The 22,547-nt window shown below is 44.0% G+C and overlaps 1 protein-coding gene across 8 annotated transcripts in view; it reads right to left on the minus strand.

Moving 5' to 3' along the window:
• LOC138753842 (coiled-coil domain-containing protein 9-like) overlaps nt 1-22,547 on the minus strand; it is a 299,921-nt gene that overhangs the window by 211,031 nt on the left and 66,343 nt on the right. For all 8 annotated transcript variants that reach the window (XM_069917295.1, XM_069917298.1, XM_069917301.1 and 5 more), the window contains one exon: nt 19,995-20,135. In XM_069917295.1, coding sequence (XP_069773396.1) covers nt 19,995-20,135 — 141 coding nt within the window. The remainder of the gene's footprint in view (nt 1-19,994; nt 20,136-22,547) is intronic.

Raw genomic sequence — 22,547 nt, forward strand, 5'->3', positions numbered from 1 at the left:
AAGGACAGTACAGCCATCTCCTCACAGAATTTCCCTTCATTCTGCGCCCCAAGTTCATGGCAGCCATGCCAAAGCATGGCGTCCAACTCCATATTGCCACCACTAGCCTACCATTGCATTCATGGGCCTGCCATCTGGCCCCGAACAAATGCAGCCTTGCAAAGTAAGAGTTTAAGCACATGGAGGAACTTGGCATCGTCCATCGATCCAACAGCCTGTGGGCCTCACCCCTCCACTTGGTGCCCAAGTCCAACAACAGCTGGAGACCCTGTGGCGATTATATAAGTCTCAATGATGCGACGATGCTGAACCTCTATCCAATTCCCATATTCGGATTTCACAGCAAACCTCCATGGCGCAAAGCTTTTCTCCAAAGTCAACCAAATCCAAAAATACCACCAGATCCCCATGCACCCAGATGACATGCAAAAGGCAGCTATCATCACCCCATTCGGCCTGTTTGAGTTCTTACACACGCAGTTTGATTTAAAAAATGCAGCATCGATATTTCAGCACCTCGTGGATGGGGTCGGCAGAGATTTGCCTTTTCTCTTCATCTACTTCAATGACCTTCTGGTAGCCAGCAACTCACCTGAGGAATATAGGACATCTCCACCAGCTTTTTACATGCCTCACACAGTTCAGCCTCACCATTAACCCAGAGAAGTGCCAGTTCGGCCTGACAGAAATAGACTTTCTGAGCCACAAATTTACTACAGCCAACGCCACCCCTTTACCTGACAAAATGAAGGCCATACAACGCTACGCCAGACAGACAACACTGAAGGGCTTGCAAGAGTTCGTGGGCATGGTAAATTTCTACAACAGATTAATCCCTGCAGCAGCCAAGATTATGCATCCTCTCTTCACGATAATGTCCGGCTCTTCAAAGGAGCTCAAATGGACCGATGAGGCTCACACCACTTTTGAGCAGACCAAGGAGGTCCTGGCCTACACAACGATGCTAGTACTCCCATGAATGGATGTACTGACGGCCCTCACAGTCGACACGTCCAACACAACAGTGGGCACTATCCTGGAAAAGTTAATTGATGACTCGTGGAGACCCCTCGCCTTTTTCAGTCGACACCTGCAGCCATCTGAACTGAAGTACAGCGCATGTGACTGGGAACTACTCGCCCTCTACCTGGCCGTCTGCCACTTCTTGGAAGCCACTTATGTTTTCCTCCTCAAAGTCTCCGATCCATGGTCTGCCCAAAAACAGAGACACCTATCCTACATCTCAGAATTCACCACTGCTATCCATCATCTATTGGGAAACTACAATGTGGTCACAGACGCACTTTCCAGGCCAGCAATCAATGCTATGTTGCATTGCACTGAATACATGATCTGGCTTGGGCACAACTGGAGGACCCTGAGACACTCAGCCTCATAACTGAAATCATGTGGTTGCAGCTCCAAGACCTCCCTCTTGATGTTGATGGCACTACACTCCTCTGCAACGTTTGGCCAACCCCAACCTCTCATCCCCACCCAATGGAGAACAGTCTTTGACTTGATCCACAGTTTGTCGCACACCTCAATCCACACAACAATGCAACTAGTGTCTGCAAAATTTGTTTGGTATGGCCTGCATAAACAAATCATAGAATGAGCAAAAACATGCACAGACTGCCAGATGGCCAAGCACCAACTCCAGCAATTTGACACCTCAACCTGCAGGTTCCAACACATCCATCTTGACAGTCGGACCCCTGCCAGTCTCCCGGGGGTCGCGCTACCTACTCACGGTGGTGGACAAATTCACTCGCTGGCCAGAGGCCATTCCTATTCCGGATACCTCCACACAGACATGCGCCAGAGCTTTCCTCACCAACAGGTCTCCTTTTTTGGTGTTCCGGCAGATGTTACAATGACCAGGGTGCACAATTCACCTCCACCCTGTGGACAGCACTCTTCAGACTCCTGGGCACCCAGCTGCATTGCACCACAGCTTACCACCCTCAAGCCAATGGGATAATCAAGTGCTTCCACTGCCATCTCAAATTGGAGCTGATGGCATGCCTCAAGAAGCCCAACTGGGTGGATGAACTGCCCTTGGTCCTCCTGGGGATTCGCACAGTGCCAAAAGACAACCTCGGGGCCTCCTCTGCTGAACTAGTCTATGGAGAGCAATCGTAATACCTAACCAATTCCTCTCTCCAGCAACCAAGCAAGACACTAACACTTCCATCATCCTTAAACAGCTGCGTGACAAACAGGGCTCCATTGCACCATCCCCACCATCGCGACATGGTCAACTGCCCTGCAACTACCCCCCAGATTTGTCCTCAAGTGAGGAAGTGTTTGTGCACAGGGGCATGCACAAGATTCTCCTTCAGCAACCTTATAAAGGTCCATGCAGGGTGCTACACTGAAATGCTTCAACATTCACACTTGACATTGGGGGCAAGAAAGAGTTATTCACGCTGGACTGATTAAAACCAGCTCATCTGGACTTGTCCCAGCCAGTACAGGTTCCCCTACCAGAGCGCAGAGGTTGGCCACCAAAACAGCACACCTCACCCTCAACGCATCCCGAGACCATCGGTGCCGATTTTTGGGGAGGGAGTGTTGTGTGGTAATGCACATGTTTGCAATTGCAAACCTGCCAAGCAAGGTCGGCAGGGAAGCCGCGGCAAGGATGGCATCACGGGACCGTTTCTTCTGGTCCAGACAGGAAGATCAAGTACGCGCTTGCATCATCGGGACGCAAGCGCTAGACTTTAGGGGTGGGACCAAGGTCAGGTTTAAAGGATGCAAAACGATATTCAAAATAAAGCAGTTGTGATACTCAAGCTCACAGCCTGTTGTCTCAGTCTCTTCACTATGCTCACTCACCAACCACCACACAATGCATAGCCAACCAGGTCACTCTCAATTATTCACCTGTAAAATGTTGTCAAGATGGGGTCAAGTAGCCTTTCTCTCCTCAACCTCCTTAGGAACTGTAGGTGGTGTTGTAACTTCCTGACAAATGAGGGTGTGTTGTGAGTCCAGGAAAGGTTGTTAATTGTACCTGCATCAACCATCTCCTCTTGCAGCCCATTCCATACACTCACCACTCTGTGTAAAAAAAAAAATTACCTCTCAGGTAAATCTCTCCCCTTGAACCTATGTTGTTTGATTACCAATTTCCCTACTCTGTCCATATCCTATACATTCACTAGATCAAAGTTAAACATTCAAATTTATTGTCAGAGTATGGTAAACTAGTGTGAATCATTGATGGTGAATCACAGAATACATACATGACATGACTGGATTTTTTTTCCTGAAGGCCAGACAGAATTTCTACTCATTAGTAACTGTAAACTGTACTTAAGAAAAATGAAAAGTATATAAAGAGGGAAATGAAAACAAAGAAATAAACATAAAAATACTGTGTGCAAATGCAGAAATAATATTCAGTAATAAATAAAGTTCAAAGTAAGAGTCCTGAAAAAAGTCTTTGATTGAGTTTGTTGTTCAGTGCAAAGATCATAGCTCACATCAACTCTAGTCTCATATGTAGCCTCAATACTCTACAATTTGTGCACTGTCTCATTTGTCAATTTCCCTGGCTCTGCACTCTACCCTGGAACACCTGGGCAATAAGGATGTCTATGTCTGACTCCTTATGTATTGATGACAGCTCCCCCTTTAACACCATTGATCAAACAAACTCATCCCCAACTCTGAGACACAAGTATCAGTATCACCCTCTGCAGCTTGATCCTCAACTTCCTATCATCTGGACTGCATAGTGACAGACTGGTGATAACAACTCCATGATAATCCTTAATGCTGGTGCCCCACAAAGCTGAATAGTCAGCCCCTTAAGATTTCCATTAAGTAAATGTAAAGGTGCCACATCTAAAATAATTTTGGAAACTAAAATCTCACCTTGTAAAAGGTAAAATATCGATAGATAGAAACAGAAAATACAAATAAATGGGTGGACTGAATTAGGTGTGGATCTGCTTGAATATCTGAGGTTTTCTGGTTAAATTTCAGTTCCCATATTATGGTTCAATTGTATAAAGAACTGACTAATATTGTAATCTGTTCTTAATGGTTGTTGAATAAAACACAGCTAGTCAGATGATGCAGCCATGGCTAGGATATTGAGCAACTGAGGTGCATCCAGCTTTGCTTTTGTGAAAGGTTGGCCAGTAAACCTTTATCATTGATCTCAAAATGTTCTGTGTCCTTGGCTTATGTACATAGGTGGGCAACAACATTCCATGGATATGAACATGAAGACCTACAGAAAGTTGTACATTTAATGCGATTCTGGTGTCTTAAGGTAATCAAACAGCAAGAATTAAGTTTTTTTTACTTCTGTGATTACTAGATTTCCTGTATATTTTAGACATTTGAACAGCTCAACTTCATAGAATTGTTGTTGTTAAACCAACAATACACGATCATCTACAGCTAATCTTACACCCTTTTGGTATGCCCAAGTTAATTAGAGCAAAGTAAGTTACAATGTTTCAGATTATAAATCATAATCAAAGCTGTGAGTAAAGTGGAACAGTAATCACAGTAAAGAGGGCTCCTCTATCCAATTCTTAGGTCAGTGATTTCTTGAAAAAACATGTTCTTCCCTTAGGCTGCAGACAAAGTTCATATATCTGCTCAAAGTACTCAAGTTCTCCAACATAAGAGCTCTTTCTAATTGCAAATAGAGCTGAATAAGAGGCTATAAAGAACATTTCTAAACATGAATCAGTTAATAATTTCCAGAATGTGGCAGACAGCCACATTACAATTCCAGGGCTGATATTACTTTATAAGGAGAGAACAATTCATTTTTGGCTTCTTGTAGATGAACAATGATATAAATAGTTCAGCAAAATAAAATTTATTTCTCCATAATAACAAAGGCACAAATCAGGAGTACAAAGGAATATATTCCAGTTGCCTGGATGAATATATTTGCAACAATGCCACATAAGCTCTACCCTTCAAGAAAAAGCACCTTCTGGATTGGCACCCTCTCCCCCACTGTAAATATTCATCCCCTCCGCAACTGGCACAAAGAGGCTGCAAGATGTTCCATCTAATAAATATACTCCAGTTATTCATCAAGGCATACTCCAGCAGCACCTCCCAAATTCACAACCTCTACCAAAGTCAGCACGAGCTTTAAGCACATGGGAATGTCATCAATCCAAGATGAAAAAACACTAACATTCCTTCATTATTACTAGCTCTAAATCCGGGAACGCCTAGTGCATTGTGGAGACTAAAGTTGGCATGAAGCAAAAGATCTTTATTGTACATGACAGGCAGACATTCTGGTTCGAGACCCTCTCGATAGAGTCCTTAATGCACTTAAGAGTTGGAGGCTGAAGTTTTGTAAATACATTTTGAACAAAGATAACAACAGGTGATTCAATACAGTTTCAATAGGTGCTATAACATTATTTATTTCAATATTTCAGTCTAACAAATAGTTCCTTTGAATTACAAATATGCAGAGGAAGCACTCTGTAATATACAAGACATCTTTGAATGCTCAAACAACTTTGCTAAGGCAAACCTATTGTCACAGTTGACCGAACAATGAACTGTTGGAGAAACTCAGCCAGGCAGCATCCATGGACAAAATGGGGAGTTAATGTTTCTGGTTTCCTTTATCAATACTAGAGTGGGAAGGGGAGATATCAACTATATCAAGGGGTAGAAGAAGCTGGGAAGGTGCTCACCCTCCCTAATAGGGCATTGGACAGTAGATGAGATAGGCAAAGGAAGTGGGGAAGAGAAGATTAGTGAGAAAAACAAGGGCAGAAATTAAAGAAGGGGTAGAAACAGTGGAACCCCAACATCAGATCCATTGTCAAGAAGGCCCAACAATGCCATTACTTCCTGTGGAGGTTAAGCAAAATCCAGTGTCCACCCTCACTAAATTCTACAGGGGATGGATTGAGAGTATCTTAAGTAACTGCATCACTGCCTGGCTTTGGAACTGCACCACCCCAGAATGCAAGCCATGCAGTGGATTATAAAGAGTGCTGAAGGGTCTCTCTCCCTGCCATGATAGATGTTTACAACAGTCGCTGTTGGAAGAAAGCCATAAACATTGTGAAGGACTCCACACACCCCTCTCACAATCTATTCTCCCTCCTACCATCAGGGAAGAGGTACCAAAGCTTTCAGGCCCTCGCGTCCAAATTGTAAAATAGTTCCCCATCCCGTGAGGCTACTGAACTCTGGGGACACAAGGCTAGCATATGTAACATGATATTTATGTGATATTATAGCACCCCGCGCCACAGACTGACTCAGGAAATGGCCGTCGAACGCAACGACTTGCAAAGCATCTTGCGGGCTGAAAAGCCTGTTTTCGGAGGCTGCAGGCAGAGCGGTGAAACTGGCTAATCACCACCAGTGGATTGCAGGGTGCCCAATCGGGGCCTGGACATCCAAGATAACCAATTGGCAGTCGGCCAGCTCAAGCCACGTCCCAGTGGTGACAAGGCCGAGCTGACTATAAAAGGCAGAGCTGCCACTGAATAAACTCAGTGTCAAATACACTCAACCGGTGTGTGTGTCATTCTACTCCTGTGGATCTGAGCTACAGCCTTAGGTCTATAATCAAGAGCTACAGCTATAGCTGTAGCGACTTCACTACAGTCTGGTCCAAACGGCCCCATGGACCTGAAGATAAAAGAGCAACCTGCGATCAACACTGTAGCGTTAAAGCTGCCCAGCCTCTGGATGTTGCAATCATGGGTGTGATTACAGGAAGCTGAAGTACAGTTCGCCATTCGACAGATCTCCGCTGACGACACGCGCTACTACCACGTGATCAGCACCCTTGATCAGGACAACACAGCCACCAGAACAAGAAAGGTTGTGGCCATCAAGGAGCAGTTCACCCAGACTTTTGGGCTCTCAAAGCGTGAGCATGCTGCCCGATTGTTGCATATCGATGGTTTGGGGGACAGGGCCCCTTCTGCCCTCATGAGCAACATGCTCACTCTCAATGATGGCCACACTTCCTGCCTGCTGTTCCACCAGATCTTCCTGGAGAGGCTGCTCAAGGACATCCAGCTGCTCATGCCAGCAGAAGACTTTAATGACCCCAGGAAGGTGGCTGCCCAAGCACACCTGCTATGGGCAGCGAAGAGGGATGCCTGTGCTTCGCTCAAGCAGGTGACAGCACCACATCATCAGCACCCAGCTAGGAAGACCACCAACCAACCGTCCGACCACCCAAACGCCATGCCCCCCTGGTGAGCAGTACTTTTTTCTAAATTACCGACAGTGGGGTTCTGAGGCCCGTCATTCCAGGGAAACGCCTAGGCCGGACGTCATTAATGGCTGCAATGACCAGCCAACTGCATAGCCTGATGCACATTCAAGACTCCCTGACAGGCCGACGTTTCATGATGAACACTGGGGCACAATACAGTGTCATTCCCCCAGCCACCCTGGAGGCCCGCTGCGGTAAAGTGGGCCAGACGCTCCAAGTGGCAAAAGGCTCCAACATGCAAACATTCAGCACCCGCACCATTCCCCTATGCTTAGGGGACAGACAATTTTACAGTGGCAGCCGTGCAACAACCATTACTGGGTGCATATTTCCTGCAGGCCAACTCATTCCTGGTGGATATCAAGGGATGCTGGCTGGTACACGCCCAGATTTCAGTCTCTCTTGCTCAAGGGCACCGAACTCACCAGTCCCCACTGAACTCAGTGAGTACTGCCGGCCATGAATTCCCTCGGGATCTAGCAGAATTCCTCTCCATCATCACCGCTCACTTCCATTCGGCAGAACCCAAACATGGGGTGAGGTACCAAATCGTTACGGAGGGCCCTTGCCTCCACGCCAGGGCGTGGCATCTCTCCCCAAGAAACTCAACTTAGCCAGGGACGAGTTCAAAAAGATGGAGGAACTCAGCATTGTGCGGCGCTCTGATAGTCTTTGGGCCTCCCCTTTCCATGTGGTCCCCAAGGCAGCGGGTGGATGCCATGTGGAGACTATAGCCACCTCAATGAGGCCACCATACAGGACAGATATCCTATGCTCCATATCCAAGATTTCACTGCTAACCTGCAAGAGGCATGGATATTCTCAAAGGTGGACCTCATCAGGGGCTATCACCAGATGTCAAAGGCATCCCAAAAATGGCCATCATAACCCCCTTTGGATTGTTTGAATTTCTCCACATGCCCTTTGTGTTTAAAAAGACGGTCCAGACTTTCCAGACCCTGATGGATGCAGTGGATCGGGATCTGCATTTTGCCTTCGTCTACCTTGACGACATTTTAATTGCCAGCCACACCTACACCTGGCATGCTGCTCACTTAAAACAATTATCATCCAGGCTGAGGGATTTCGGCCTAATCATCAACCTGGCCAAGTATCAGTTTGGCCAAGAGACTATTGACTTCCTAGGCCATTGTATCAACCAGCATGGAGCCAAACCGTTACCCACTAACGTGGATGCTATTCACTCTTTCCCCATGCCATCGATGGTGAAGGGACTATAAGAGTTTGCAGGTATGATCAACTTTCATCACAGTTTCATATCTGCAGCAGCTCGCCTCATGAGCCCACTCTTTTCCTCATGGCAGGACTCAGTAAAAACATTCAATGAACCCAGGAGGCGACCAAGGCCTTAAAGGTCACCAAAAACGCCCTAGCCAATGCCACCCTCCTCATGCACCTGCGGATAGATGTCCTGATTGCCCTCATGACAGCAGTCAGGGGTGTACTTGAGCAACTGGTGAATGTACAATGGCAACCGCTGGCCTTTTTTGGTAAACATCTCAGGCCACCAGAGCTCAAGAACAGTGCCCTTGATTGAGAACTGTTAGCCTTATACCTGGCAATTTGGCACTTCTGTTAATTCCTGGAGAGCAGGAAGTTCAAAATTAACACGGACCACAAACCCCTTATCTTCGCCTCCAGTCAGATCTGTGGTCAGCCAGGCAACAGCGGCACCTGTCTGACATTTCTGAATTTACAAAGGACATTGAACACATAGCCGGCAAATCCAACTTGGTGGCCGACGTCCTATCTTGTCCAGCTATCTTGGTGGCACACGACTCTAACCCTTGCATCGAATAAGCGGCCTTGATTGATGCGCAGCAAGCAGGCCCTGGCATACCGGACAGCGCTCACTGGCTTACAACTCAAGGACATCCAGATCACCCCCAGCAATCGCACACCGCTCTGCGACACTTTGACAGGGAAACCTCGCCTTGTCATTCCAGCTGCATGGAAGAGGCCGGTTTTCAACTCGTTCCACAACTTGGTTCACCCCACCATCAGGACTATAGTCAAAATGATGGGGAACAGGTATGTCTGGCACAGCCTCCACAAAGAGGTCGCCCTGTGGGCCAAGACTTGTACTCAGTGCCCGACATCCAAAATCCAGACTCATATCAAAGCTTCACCACAGACCAGCTCATCGTCACTTCAGCCACGTGTACATTGACATTGTTGGAGCCCCTACCCGTAACCAGAAGCATACAGTACCTTCTCACAATGGTTGACCAGATGACCAGAGGTGATGGCACTATCAGAGGCTTCCATAGAAGCATACACACAGGCTTTACTCAACAATTGGGCAGTGCGTTTCGGGATCCCTGAACACCTGACATCAGATAGGGGGGCCCAATTCACTTCCAGTCTGTGGAACGCCTTAGCCCATGCCCTGGGGATCCAACTCCACCACACCACGCCGTATTACCCACAGACCAATGAGTTGGTAGAGAGGTTCCACAGACACCTTAAGGCAGCCTTAAAGGCACAGCTTATTGGACCTAACTGAACCGTCCAACTCCCTTGGATCCATTAAGGCATCTGCACCGCATCCAAGGAGGACCTCGGGGCATCCTCTGCCGAGTTAGTCTATGACGCACCCCTAGTTATTCTGGGCGAATTTGGACTTGGGGAGCCCCCAGCGACCACAATATACCGACTACACAAGCGCCTTGGCACCCTGGCGCCACTAAACCCAGACCCCACGGCTAACCCTGCACTTATGTCCCAAAGAACTTTACTGACTGTAAATACGTGGTTGTTTGGTGCAGGGCTCACCGGCCACCTCTACAGTGGCTTGCGAAGGGCCATACCGTGTCCTCAGACACAACTGCTTCACCTGTGTTTTGGACATTGGTGGCAGGGAAGAGACTTTCACACTCAACTATTTGAAACCAGCCTACTAGACTTTGGCCAACCCATCGCTCACCCGACCTCACTGCGCAGGGGTCACCCTCCTAAAAACAGTGCCCCAATCACCAGTTCTGGGGGCGGGGGGTCATGTAGCAGCCCGCTCCCCAGGCCAACACAGGAAATGGCCGTCAAACACAGCGACCGACAAAGCATCATGCTGGCTGAAACTCCCGTTTCCATAGGCCGCCGGCAGTGAAGTAAAAACTGGCCAATCTCCGCCAGTGGACCGCAGGGAGCCCAATCAGGGCCTGGGCATCCAAGGTAACCAATCGGCAGCCGGCCCACTCAAGCCACACCCTGGTGGTGACACGGTCAATCTGACTATAAAAGGCAGAGCTGCCACTGAATAAACTCTACTGGTTCAAGCTACAGCCTTAGGGCTATGACCTAGCCGTAGTGACCTCACTACAAAATGTTATTTATAAAAAAGTTTCCAATACAATTTAGTAAATAACCAGCTCCACAGTTTGGAGAAAACTATCTCGTTTTCACTGTACACTACAATGGTTATGGTTTGAACAACAAATAAATGTGACTTGACTTGAATACCTAGAATTAGAAAGATTGATGTTTATACTATTGGGTTTAAGGCTGTCTATATAAGGTGATCTTCCTCTAGTTTAGGTTTGGCAATGGATGAGGACAAAGATAGATATATCTGTGTGGAAATGGCAAAGGGAATGGTTGGCTTCTGGGTGTTCAATCTTAGAACCACAGAGCATATGTGTTCAGCGAAGCTGTCAATCAATCTATGTTTGGTCTCACGGATGTAGATGATGCCACACTGAGTGCACCAATTGTAGCAGATTAGGTTTGATGATGTGCATGTAAAGTTTCACCTCAACTGGAAAACCTGTTTGTGTCTCTGGATTGAGGTAAGGAGGGATATGTAGGGACGTGTCTCTGTGATTATAGTGGGATGTGCCTAAGGTGCTGGAAGGGTGGGTGAGGAGGGGAAGATGATGCGATTGGTGGGATAGGGTTGAAGTTGGTGGAAGTGTTGAAAGTTAATGTGCTGGATGTGGAAGCTGGTTGGATGAAAAGTGAGGACCAACAGTTCTTGTTCTGCCTGGAGGAAGGTGGAATGAGAGTAAAAGTACCAAAAGGGAGCAGATAAGGGTAGGGGCTTTATCAATGAGAGTGTTATACATGTTTATTAACGAAATAAGGCTTTTTGGATGGCGTAGAGTGAAAGTCACAGAAATTAGAAGAAAGAATCGACATCCTTACAAGTAACAGGGTGGGAAGAGGTGTAATTCAGGTGGATGTGGGAGTCGGTGGGTTTGAATTAGATGTCTATGGATAGTTTGTCTCTTGAGATAGAGGTCTGGGTAGGAAAGAGAGATGGCAGAACAAGCCCGGTAAATTTAAGGTCTGGGTGGAAATTGGCAGTGAAATTAATGAAGTTGTCAAGCTCTGCATGGGTCCAAGGCAATCAATGGCATACTGGAAGGAGAGTAATGGAGTTGTTTCTGAGTAGGATTGGAACAGGGACTGTTCCACATACCCAGCAAAAAGTTAGGTGTAGCTGGAGCCCATGCTTGTGCCCATGCCTGCATTCTGGATCTGGAGGAAATGCAAAGAGACAAAGTGGTTAAGGGCAAGAACAAGTTCCACCAAGCAAAGGAGGGGGTTAATAGATGGGCCACTCACATGATTAGTCTAAATGTTTCTAAAGGCAGAGGCACACAAGTGACTGCTGAAGCTGAAATCTTAAGCTAAACACAATCTGCTAGAAAAATTCATCAAGTCAACAGCATCAGTGTGTTAAAGGCTTCAGCTTGAAATGTTGACCATTCTTTTTCTACCTTTGATGCTGCAGACTCTTGTTTGTCTCCAGTTAAAGTTCTAAATTGGGGTACAGCTAATTTTGGAGTAATTAGGCAGGAACTTGCAGAAGATGATTGGGACAGGATGCTTGCAGTAGATAAGGGGACAGCTGAAAGTGGACAGGTGGAAAGTGGGCTTTTAAAAGGTGAGATGGCAAGAGTTCAGACACTCCGTGTTCCTATTGGAGTGAAGGGCAAGGCTAGCACATTTAAGGAACCCTGACTGAATAAGAATATTAAGGCTCTGGTCAGGAAAAAGAAGGAAAACATCATAATGAAGAAGATCCCTTGATGAATATATGTAGGAGTACGATTAAGAGAGAAAGGAGAAGAGCAGAAGAGGATGAGATGGAGTGGTAAACAAAATATAGAAACATCCCAAGAAATTCTGCAGGTATATCAAGAGAAAAAAGATGGCTAGGGAGAGAATTGGTCTCAATTGGTGTCAAGGCTGCCACTACCTCCTCCCTGGTGTTTCTTGAATGGTGCAGGATATCACAACTCACTTCCTTCAATTCTTTGACATCCATGACCTTCTCTACAATTAAAAAAAGATGAGAAATTCATTTAAAACACCCATCTCTGGTGGCACCACACAAAGGCAGTGCACATCAAGGGTAGAAAAAATGTACCATATGAATTCTTTCTATACCTTGTTTGTGCACTGTTTGACTTGCTGAGCTTCTCTAGCATTGTGTTTTTACTTCAGCCACTGCACCTGCAGACTTTTATGTCTTATCCCTGAAGTACTATGTACAGTTTTGGATCCCTTGCCTAAAAGAAGTATATAATTCCACTGAAGGCAGTCCAAAGGAGACTAACTAGGTTAATACACAGGATGAGAAGGTTGTTGTAACAAGAGGCTTGGGTTTATATTCTTTCATGCTTATTAAGAATGAGGGGCAACTTTATTTAAACTTATGAGGGGGTAAGTAAGGCTGAGTTTTTTTTGTAGTAGAAGTCATGAACAATGGTATATGGTTACAAGGTAAGAAGCTGGTCATTTAAAAATTTAGTGTCAACATTTTTCAGAGAGTTGTGAATCGCTGAAATTATCTGGTCAGAGACTAGATCATTAGTATATTTCAGGTGGCAATAGATGAATATTTGAAAGGTTGAACTGAGAGCTATGTGGAAATGGCAAAAAAGAGTTGTACTCATGATCATATTGAGACTATGCCAGCTCTTCCTGTATTGTGTAATGCCAGAACTGCAAACACCACCAGTTAGCTTGAATACTATATATAATTTAAGTCACTGCATTACAGTATGATTGCACTGGAGTGGCTACAGAGGAGATCTATGACAATATTGCTGGGACTGAAAATCTATAGTTAGAAGGAAAGATCAGATTCTGGATAGACCGTGTGAAGATGAAGGACCAATGATAGCTATGAAAGGGTGCAACTCAGAGTGGAACCTGCAGGAAGACGAGTTCCTCTGCTGCTTCTGATGGTAGAGGATGCTGATTTGGGAGGTGCTGTGGAGTACAAGAGTCCAACAATGGTGGGGGGAATTAATATTTAGGGTGGCCATCTGCTTTGTACAGGATGGAGTTGACTAGCAGTCATCCAGGCAAGTAGAGTGTCACATTCCTGACTTGTGCCTGATAGATGATGGAAAAGCCTTGGGTGTCAGGGGTTGATTCACATCACAGGATATTGTGACAGAGTATATAGATATGTTTTGGGGAGATAAATTGGGAAAGGTTTGTTAGAGTAGGTCACATACAAATACTTTAAAACAGATCTTATTTAAAATACTGGAACTCTGCCCCATGCTAGACATGTCGGGGCCAACAGTCTTTGGAAGAGCTTTGAAGAGTGCTCAAGAGACTTCACTAATGGATTGTTGATTACAAAAGGCAACAGATGAAAGATCATGCTAGAACTGCAGATTGTCTGGAAGAGAACTTGTTGTTCTGGGGGGGTCATGTGGTTTTGCAAGCTGAGAAAGTCAAACAGGCTTTTCTCTGAGAGAGAGAGAGAGAGAAAGAGAAAGAGAGAGAGAGAGAGAGATCACTTGCATAGTGTTACAGCTAGCAGAAGTAGCTGGGACAGGAACAGGACAGGCTGGCAAGCCCATTTGAAAGAAGGCCTGGTCAAAGCCCTTGTGGTTCATGCAAGAGGAGAAGACTGGCTGTCTAATATTTCACTTGGAATAAGAAAAACAAAAAGGAACTCTGTGGTGACCTGAAAGAAAGAAATTATCATCTGGAGAACTCTGAAGGGGAAGGTTTCGTCAGCTGATTAAAAAGGAATCAGTTGTGGATGTCATTGTACAGCATATCTATCTCTGAAAACTGACAAGAACCTTTTGAGCTGTAACCATTTACCTTTCAAGCACCAAAGCCTGGTGAACTTTATGAATGTTAAATTCTGTCCACAGTATAAGAATTCCCTGCAACCAGTGAGCTTGGAGGAGTGAGAAGTGAGATTTGACTGTGAACCAAAGAACTTTTCTGAACTTACACACACATTACATACACATGCGCTTCGAATTAGAAGGGGGATAAAGTTAAGTTAATAGTGATAAGTTAAATTTTAATTCTATTTTCATGTTTAAAGATAATTAAAAGCAACTTTTGTTTAAGTAACCATTTGTCTTGGTGAATATCTATTGCTGCTGGGTTTTGGGGTTCTCTGGGCTCTTAACAATATCCCACCAGATTTGTTCTTGTAGCTCTAATATTTATGTGACAACTCCAATTGAGTTTCTGGTCAATCATGACCCTCTGGATAGTGATGGTGGGGAAGTTCAGGAATGGTAACGCTTTTGGTAATGTCATCGCAGTCATGTACTTACGTGGGTCGGGAGTAGAGCGGTAATTGCTGGTAATGTATCCGGGGCAACGTGCAGGAGAAGTAAAGTGAGTGTGCGGTCAGAATAGGGGAGTACGTATAGCGTGATGGAGCAGGTGTATGCGCAGGGTCACTGGAGATTAGGAGCATTGCGGTCATCTGTGTGGTGGAGACTCAATTAAAAAGAGGTGCTTTATGGGAAGAAGAATAGTGTTTTGAGAGACAAATAAAGAAGGTCTGAAGAATGAGTGAGTGTATTCTTTTAATTGTGTGTGTATCTTTTAATTTACAGTCCCTACAATGATAAGAGTAGATGATTTGATTCTCTGGTTGGAGATAATCATTGTTCTTCACTTTTGTTGTGTAAATGTTGTTTGCTTGAATGTTGTCTAGGTCTAACTGCAAACAAGCTGTTTTATTTGCTAATGAGCTGTGAATGGAATTGAACACTGTACAGTCAACATCACAAACTCCCCCAGTTTTGATCATGTGATTAATGAAGCAGGTGAAGATGGCCGAGTTTAGGACACTGCCTTGAGGAATTCTTATAGTGACATCCTGTAGCTGCAACAATTGCTCTAGAGTCTAGACATTGAAATGCTTACGCCTTGATGGCCATTCACCTCAGTCTTACAAGAGTACTTGACATCAAGGGCCCTTGGAATTCAGCTCTATATACCATGTTTGTGATCAGATATGAAGTCTGAGTGGTCTAGCAAAACCCAAATTGGATGTTGGTGAGTGAGTTATTGATGGTTAAGTGCCACTTCATAGCACTCTTGATGTTAATGACTAACAACAGATAACTGAATGGTAATACATGTTTGATTAATCTTGCTTTACAGAAACAGGAAAATGTTAAAATGGATCTAAAACAACTTGACTAAAGGCACTGCTAGACCTGGGAACGTGATATAACTAGGCTGTTGTCAGTCTCATAACTTTTACTGTATCTTATCTTTTCAGCTGTTTCTTGAATAGGTGGGAAGATTAGAGGGGATAATAGGGGAAATATTTCCTCTCAGGTGGTGGTAGGCATTTGGAACTCCAAAGTGAGTGGCAGAGGTACAGTCACATTGCTTAAGGAGAATAGGTTGTACATCTTTAATCTGGTGAAATTGAGACCTGGTCATTGACAGACCACAGAAAAAGCCGGAAAACAGAAATTGACCCCTAAGAGAATGTCCTATGTAAATATATGCCTGACCCATTCCACATACATATTCCTGTGCTTTCAAAGGTAGAACAAAGCTTAAAACAGGAAATAATATAGACAACAGACTCGCCAAGGCAAATAGTGCCTTTGGAAGACTACACAAAAGAGTCTGGAAAAACAACCAACTGAAAAACCTCACAAAGATAAGCGTATACAGAGCCGTTGTCATACCCACACTCCTGTTCGGCTCCGAATCATGGGTCCTCTACCGGCATCACCTACGGCTCCTAGAACGCTTCCACCAGCGTTGTCTCCGCTCCATCCTCAACATCCATTGGAGCACTTTCATCCCTAACGTCAAAGTACTCGAGATGGCAGAGGTCGACAGCATCGAGTCCACGCTGCTGAAGATCCAGCTGCGCTGGGTGGGTCACGTCTCCAGAATGGAGGACCATCGCCTTCCCAAGATCGTGTTATATGGCGAGCTCTCCACTGGCCACCGTGACAGAGGTGCACCAAAGAAAAGGTACAAGGACTGCCTAAAGAAATCTCTTGGTGCCTACCACATTGACCACCGCCAGTGGGCTGATATCGCCTCAAACCGTGCATCTTGGCGCCTCACAGTTTGGCGGGCAGCAACTTCCTTTGAAGAAGACCGCAGAGCCCACCTCACTGACAAAAGGCAAAGGAGGAAAAACCCAACACACAACCCCAACCAACCATTTTTCCCCTGCAGCCGCTGCAACCGTGTCTGCCTGTCCCGCATCGGACTTGTCAGCCACAAACGAGCCTGCAGCTGACGTGGACTTTTACCCCCTCCATAAATCTTCGTCCGCGAAGACAAGCCAAAGAAGAAGAATGCTTCTAAACAAGGTTCTTATTGTTTCTTTTAGTTTTAGATATACAGCACAGTAACAGGCCATTTCAGCCAAATCCGTGCTGCCCAATTTACACCCCATTAACCTTCACCCACGGAACGTTTTGAACAGAGGGAGGAAAACTCGTGCTGACACAGGAAGAACATACCAACTCTTTACAGACACCATAGGATTCTATCCTCAATCCCGATCACTGACACTGTAAAGGCACTGCACTAACTGCTACGTCAACCATGCCACCCTAATGTAATATAAAGCCTAAAACCAAAAATAATCTACCTGTAGCTCAGATAGCATAAAAAATACATCAGGGTCTCCATGATCAGCAGATACTTGCACATCAGGTGCAGAGGAGGTGCAGGGAAGTAAGTGGATTTTCTGAGCTGGAATAAGCTTATTAACAACCTTCTTCAGCCACTATTGCAATATAGCTTGCTTCTGGTACTTTGTCGCAGCTTCCACATCAGCACTATGCTTTTCACTGCACACACTATGCACTGCAAATATTCGCAGTCATAGTCTAGATTTAGTTTTCTATGAAAAACTTTGGTCTGCTAGATAAGCATCTCCCCAGAAATGCTTACACCTACGTTATGTCGGAGCTTAAACCACTTTATAAGTGCACTGTCTAATTCTGTACTCCTGCACCTTTCAAAGTTTTCAGAAACTTTAAATTTTTCTGGCTTTCATTTTCAGCAAAGAACTTAAAAATCTGCTCATTTTGTTTCTTTAAGTCATATACAGTTGGCAATCCAATCCCACAGTACTCACTTAAAGTCTTTACAGAAGTTCCTTCATCTAATTTTTTTCCAGTAACTATGCTTTTCAAGCATAGATAATTATTTACGCTTATCCTCATTAGCACTACCACCATCTTCTGCACCCCTTGGTCTCTTGGGTGACATCCTGAAGGTCTAAAATACAGCTAATATAAGAAATTAACAGGTCTGTATCACCAAAACACATGGCAGCAGTGTAAACAGATCTTGGCGCATTAGCAGATCCACACACTAATGGTGGCAAATCAAAACGTGCCAGACCACGGGCGTTGCCAGATCACACAGTGCCAGATTAGAGAGGTACAACCTGTACTTTAAGAGTGATAGCTAGCTTTTCTTTCTTTCTTTTCTTCATTTTTTCTTGAGATTGTAGGGAGGGGTGTTGGGGCATTATCAATATATTATTATATTTGTATTTTGAAATATATTTGAATGCATGTGTGTTTAAAAATTTTAAATAAAATGTTCCAAAAAAAAAGTGATGGCAAGCAGGATTGTGACTGGAAGGTTGGATTAGGTTGATCACTTTTTGGACTGACACTGACACCATGGGTCAAATAGCCACATTCTATGTATATTGTTCTTGATGCTATTCTCAAAGGTCCATTCTGCATGCATGATGCCTTGAGCCCCATTGCACAATATGCAAGCCATCCTATCAGAAGTACCAACCTGCAATGGTCCACATGAAGAATTGAGCAGGTAAAACTAAAGCTTACTGGTTTGTATGATCGCAGACACCAAAGAAAACAAGCAGAGAAACAATACCGACCACGAGATTGTCAGGCTGGCAGCAGCTGTTGTGTGTACCATTTGCATGATTGATTGATGGTAAAGCCATAGTGATACTGTAGTTCCTTAGATTCAATGTCTGGAAACAGATTCCTCAGCTCTCCAAGTATGTGCTCTCTATCAGCCATCCACTTACAAATCCTACATTAATTTTTTTTTAAACTTCTTCCCCACATCTAATCAACTCCCAGCTGATTCTACCCTTCACCTGCACACTAGGAGCAATTTGACGTTCTATTAATCTAACCAGCATCTATCTCTTTGGGATACAAGAGGAAACTGGAGATGACAGAGGAAGGAAATGTAATATCATCCCTTATTACTTTAATCTTAATAAAGGGCCGCAACCTGAAATGCTGACTAACCATTTCTTCCTTTGGGTGCTGCCCGGCATAGAGTTCCTCCAGCATCTCATTGTTTACTTCATTTTCCAGTTGTCCGCCACCAATATTGGAAAAAAAATTGAGAGGGGGAAAGAGGAAGACAAGCAGGACATTGGAGGGTGGAGATGGAAGTGAGATCAAGAAAGTACACGGCAGGAGTTCTGCTCAGGAGTGGAGAGATAAAATGAATTAAATATTGCCATGTGAGATACAGTGAAAATCATTATTTTCCTTGCTAGTGAGGTAAGTGAACTCATACTGAGGTAGTGCAATAATAAAACAAAAGTGCAAGGTGTAGTGTTACAGTAAGTCAAGGAGTGCAGGATGTAGTGTTACAAAGACAAAGTACAGGTTTTAGAGAAATGTACAGTTAAAACAGTGCAACAATATCATCTTCTACAAGCAAGAGGACCATTTAAGAGTCCAATATCAGCTGAAGACAAATTGTCCTTGAATCTAAAACAATTTGCTAGAAAATCTCAGCATGTCAAGCTGCATCAGTAGGAGAAAATGAATCGTCAATGTTTCAAGCCAAAGCCCTTTATTGTGACTTCGTCAAAAAATGGCTTTGGTTTGAAACGTTAACCATTTCTGCTGCCTGATCCACTGTGTTCCTCCAGCAGATTATGTCCAGCTTCAATTTTCAGCATCTGCAGTCCTGTCCTTGAATCTGGACATTTGTGTTAAGAAGGATGAAAGCTGGACAGAACAACAGGGAAAGATAGACCACAAATCATTTAGAAAATGAAAGACGGCACAAGTTAGAGATGAAACCTGAGGTGGAAAAGATAGAATACAATAGCTGGCATTGGGAACAAACATGGCTCTGACTGAACAGGAGGGGAGTACAGGAGGGGAGTACATCATGTGATGTGTTGTACTGAATAAGAGAGGAAGAAGAGTAAGCTGAGTGTGGGAAGATATGCAGATATGATTAGGATTGAGATGGCTCATTGTGCAGCTTATGCACCACCACATCTCCCAAACACATCTCCCTTATTCCTCAAACATTGATTAGTGCAAATTATCACATCTCTTGTAATTTTGAATATTCTATCCTTAAGCCCAACCTGCTGTGGAGGTTTAACCCTTCCTATATACCCTTTGGTACATTAATCTGTTGTAAATTTGCAACAATTATAAGGATTTCCACGTGCAGTAACTGCCAATAGAATGGTGAATTTTTAAAGTCCTACCTTTGCTTTGCTTTCTTCCACAATAAATCTGCGAAGCCTTTGTCCTCTTCCAATGGAGAACCTCTGACCCACATCTGCTTCACAGCCTTTAACACTGTTTGCTCCTCCAAACATCCGTTTCTCACTTACCACCCTCCTTTCCTGCAAGTTTGAATCAGTTCAATTAAATAAAATCATATATCACAGCTTGGAACAAATTTTTAGAACATAACATCCAAACATAGTACAAGGGAATCTAGCATCAGGATACTATGCACAAAATCAAAGCACAAAAAAAAGGGAAGAGAATAAAATGGGATGTGAGAGCAGGCACTTGATGGTTACCATGGTCTTGGTCGGCCATGGGGCCTCTTTCTATGATGTATGACCCACTTTAATTGAGTTGATAAAATCATTGTTGTTAGCAAGCTTTGCTAATCTAAAATTCTGAATTTACATTTCCTGTCTTCTTTCCTCAAGTCACCTTTCTAACCTATTTTGGATCCTCTATCTCTTTGAATCTAGCACAACGGCTTCACTTATTATCTTCAAAATACTATTGCTGTGGTTTCCAGCTTCACAGCAAAATCAAATCTTTGCTAATTACCCCCACATCTAAGTCATTACTCCACCAAATACTCAGCCAGACTGTCTAAAAAAATGATTTAATGAGCCGTGTGTTTATTCAGCCAATTTTTGGCATGAACAAACCTCTTTAGTTTATTGAGATGACAAAAAAACTGGTCATGTCATCGACAGTTTGGAGGAGAGCTTCAGACTACAAGGCGGCCTAGAGTTTAGAAACCTAAGCAGCAGAAAAAAAAAGGCAAATGGAGTTTAATTTAAGCTACTGTATTTGTAGAGAGTAAAAAGGCAAAGTGATATCAAAGAGCTGTGAGGAGGATGTGGAAAAGTTCAAGCATGATTTGGGCAGGTTGTGTGAGTGTGGAAATGCATGAGAAATGCAGTATAATCTGGGTAAATGTGAAGTTATACACTTCAGTGGCACAAACAAGGAGGCCGATTATACCCTGAACAGAAATAGAAAGGGACAGGTGCAACTGGACAACAACAGAAATGCTGGAAGAATTCAGCAGTATGGCAACACTTGTGGGAAGAAAATCAGTTAATCTTTCAGACCCATGACCAATTCCCAGAACTAGAGGAAAAGAGAAGGGATAAATGGAATTAAAATGGCACGCAACATGAACTCAAGATTACCCCTGCAGACTGAGAACAGAATCTAGAATCAGAATTTATTGTCATGTAAGTGTCATGAAATTTGTTTTTTTGAAGGTGAAAATATGGCAATAAATTAATGTTTTTAAAAATAATTAAATTAGTGCAACAGGTGTTTCACTAATCTCCCAATCTTTGTTTAGGAGATTTCTTCAACGTAGAGGAAGCCACATTGTGAGGAACACAGTAGACAACATTGGAAAAAATGCAAGTGAATCACTACTTAATCTGGGCCTGATAAGCAAGTTTGCAGATGATACTAAAGTATCTGGTATTACAGAGAGTGAAGATAGTTGCCAAAGATTGCAGCAGGATCTGGATCTTGAAGGAATTTAATGCATACAAATGTGAGGTGTGTTTTCAGAGCTCTATGTCAGGAAGATCTACACAGTAGGGATCAGGGGAGAGGAGAGGGATTTATGAGTGCATAACAGTGTATCTTGAAAGTGGCATCACAGGTAGATTGGGTTGTCAAATGGTTTTCCTCACCGCCCTCTTGGAAAGATGTTGTTAAGTTGGAGAGGGTGCAGAGAAAATTTACAAGGATGTTGCCAGGACTCAGGAGCCTGAGCTCTAGGGAGAGGATGAGCGGCAAGGGCTTTATTCCTTGGAATGCAGGAGGATGAGGGTGATTTCAAAGAGGAGTACAAAATAATGGGAAGAAAAAATCAGGTGAATGCAGAGTGTCTTTCCCCACCCCCAAGAGTAAGGAAATCAACAGAGGACATAGATTTAAGGTGAGAGGGGAAAAGATTTAATAGAAAAACTTTAAGGGAAAACTTTTTTTATATATATACATATATATGTATATACAGATGGTGATGGATGAATAGAATGGGGTTCCAGAGGAGGAGGTTGAGGCAGGTACAATTGTAATGATTAAGAAAAAATTGGACAGATGCAAGGATAAGATAGGTGGGACGAGTGTGGGTGGGACACTTAGGTAGGCGTGGGCAAGTCAGACTCAAAGGCCTATTTCCATGCTGTATGATTCTTCGATTATGAATGTGTGAAAGGTAGGAAGGAAAGACGGCAGGTATTGCAGATCATCTGGTTGTATAGGAAGGTGCCAAGTACAGAAAGTGATGGGTGGGGATGAAAGAGTGAACCAGGGACTCACAAAGAGGTCCCTACAAAATGCAGGAGTAAGAGGGAAAGATGGACTGGCAGTGGGATCATGTTAGACTTGACAGAAATTGTGAAAGATATGTTGCAAAGACTGGAGAGGTGAATAATAACTACCAGCGAACTTCTATCTTTCTTGTGTCCCAGAAAAGATGGGGAAGTAGAGTAAAAATAGATTGAAAGCTTCATTCACTATGGCAGAGGGAATCC

The sequence above is a fragment of the Narcine bancroftii genome, chromosome 2, assembly GCF_036971445.1.
Source record: "Narcine bancroftii isolate sNarBan1 chromosome 2, sNarBan1.hap1, whole genome shotgun sequence".
NCBI classification, from domain to species: domain Eukaryota; kingdom Metazoa; phylum Chordata; class Chondrichthyes; order Torpediniformes; family Narcinidae; genus Narcine; species Narcine bancroftii.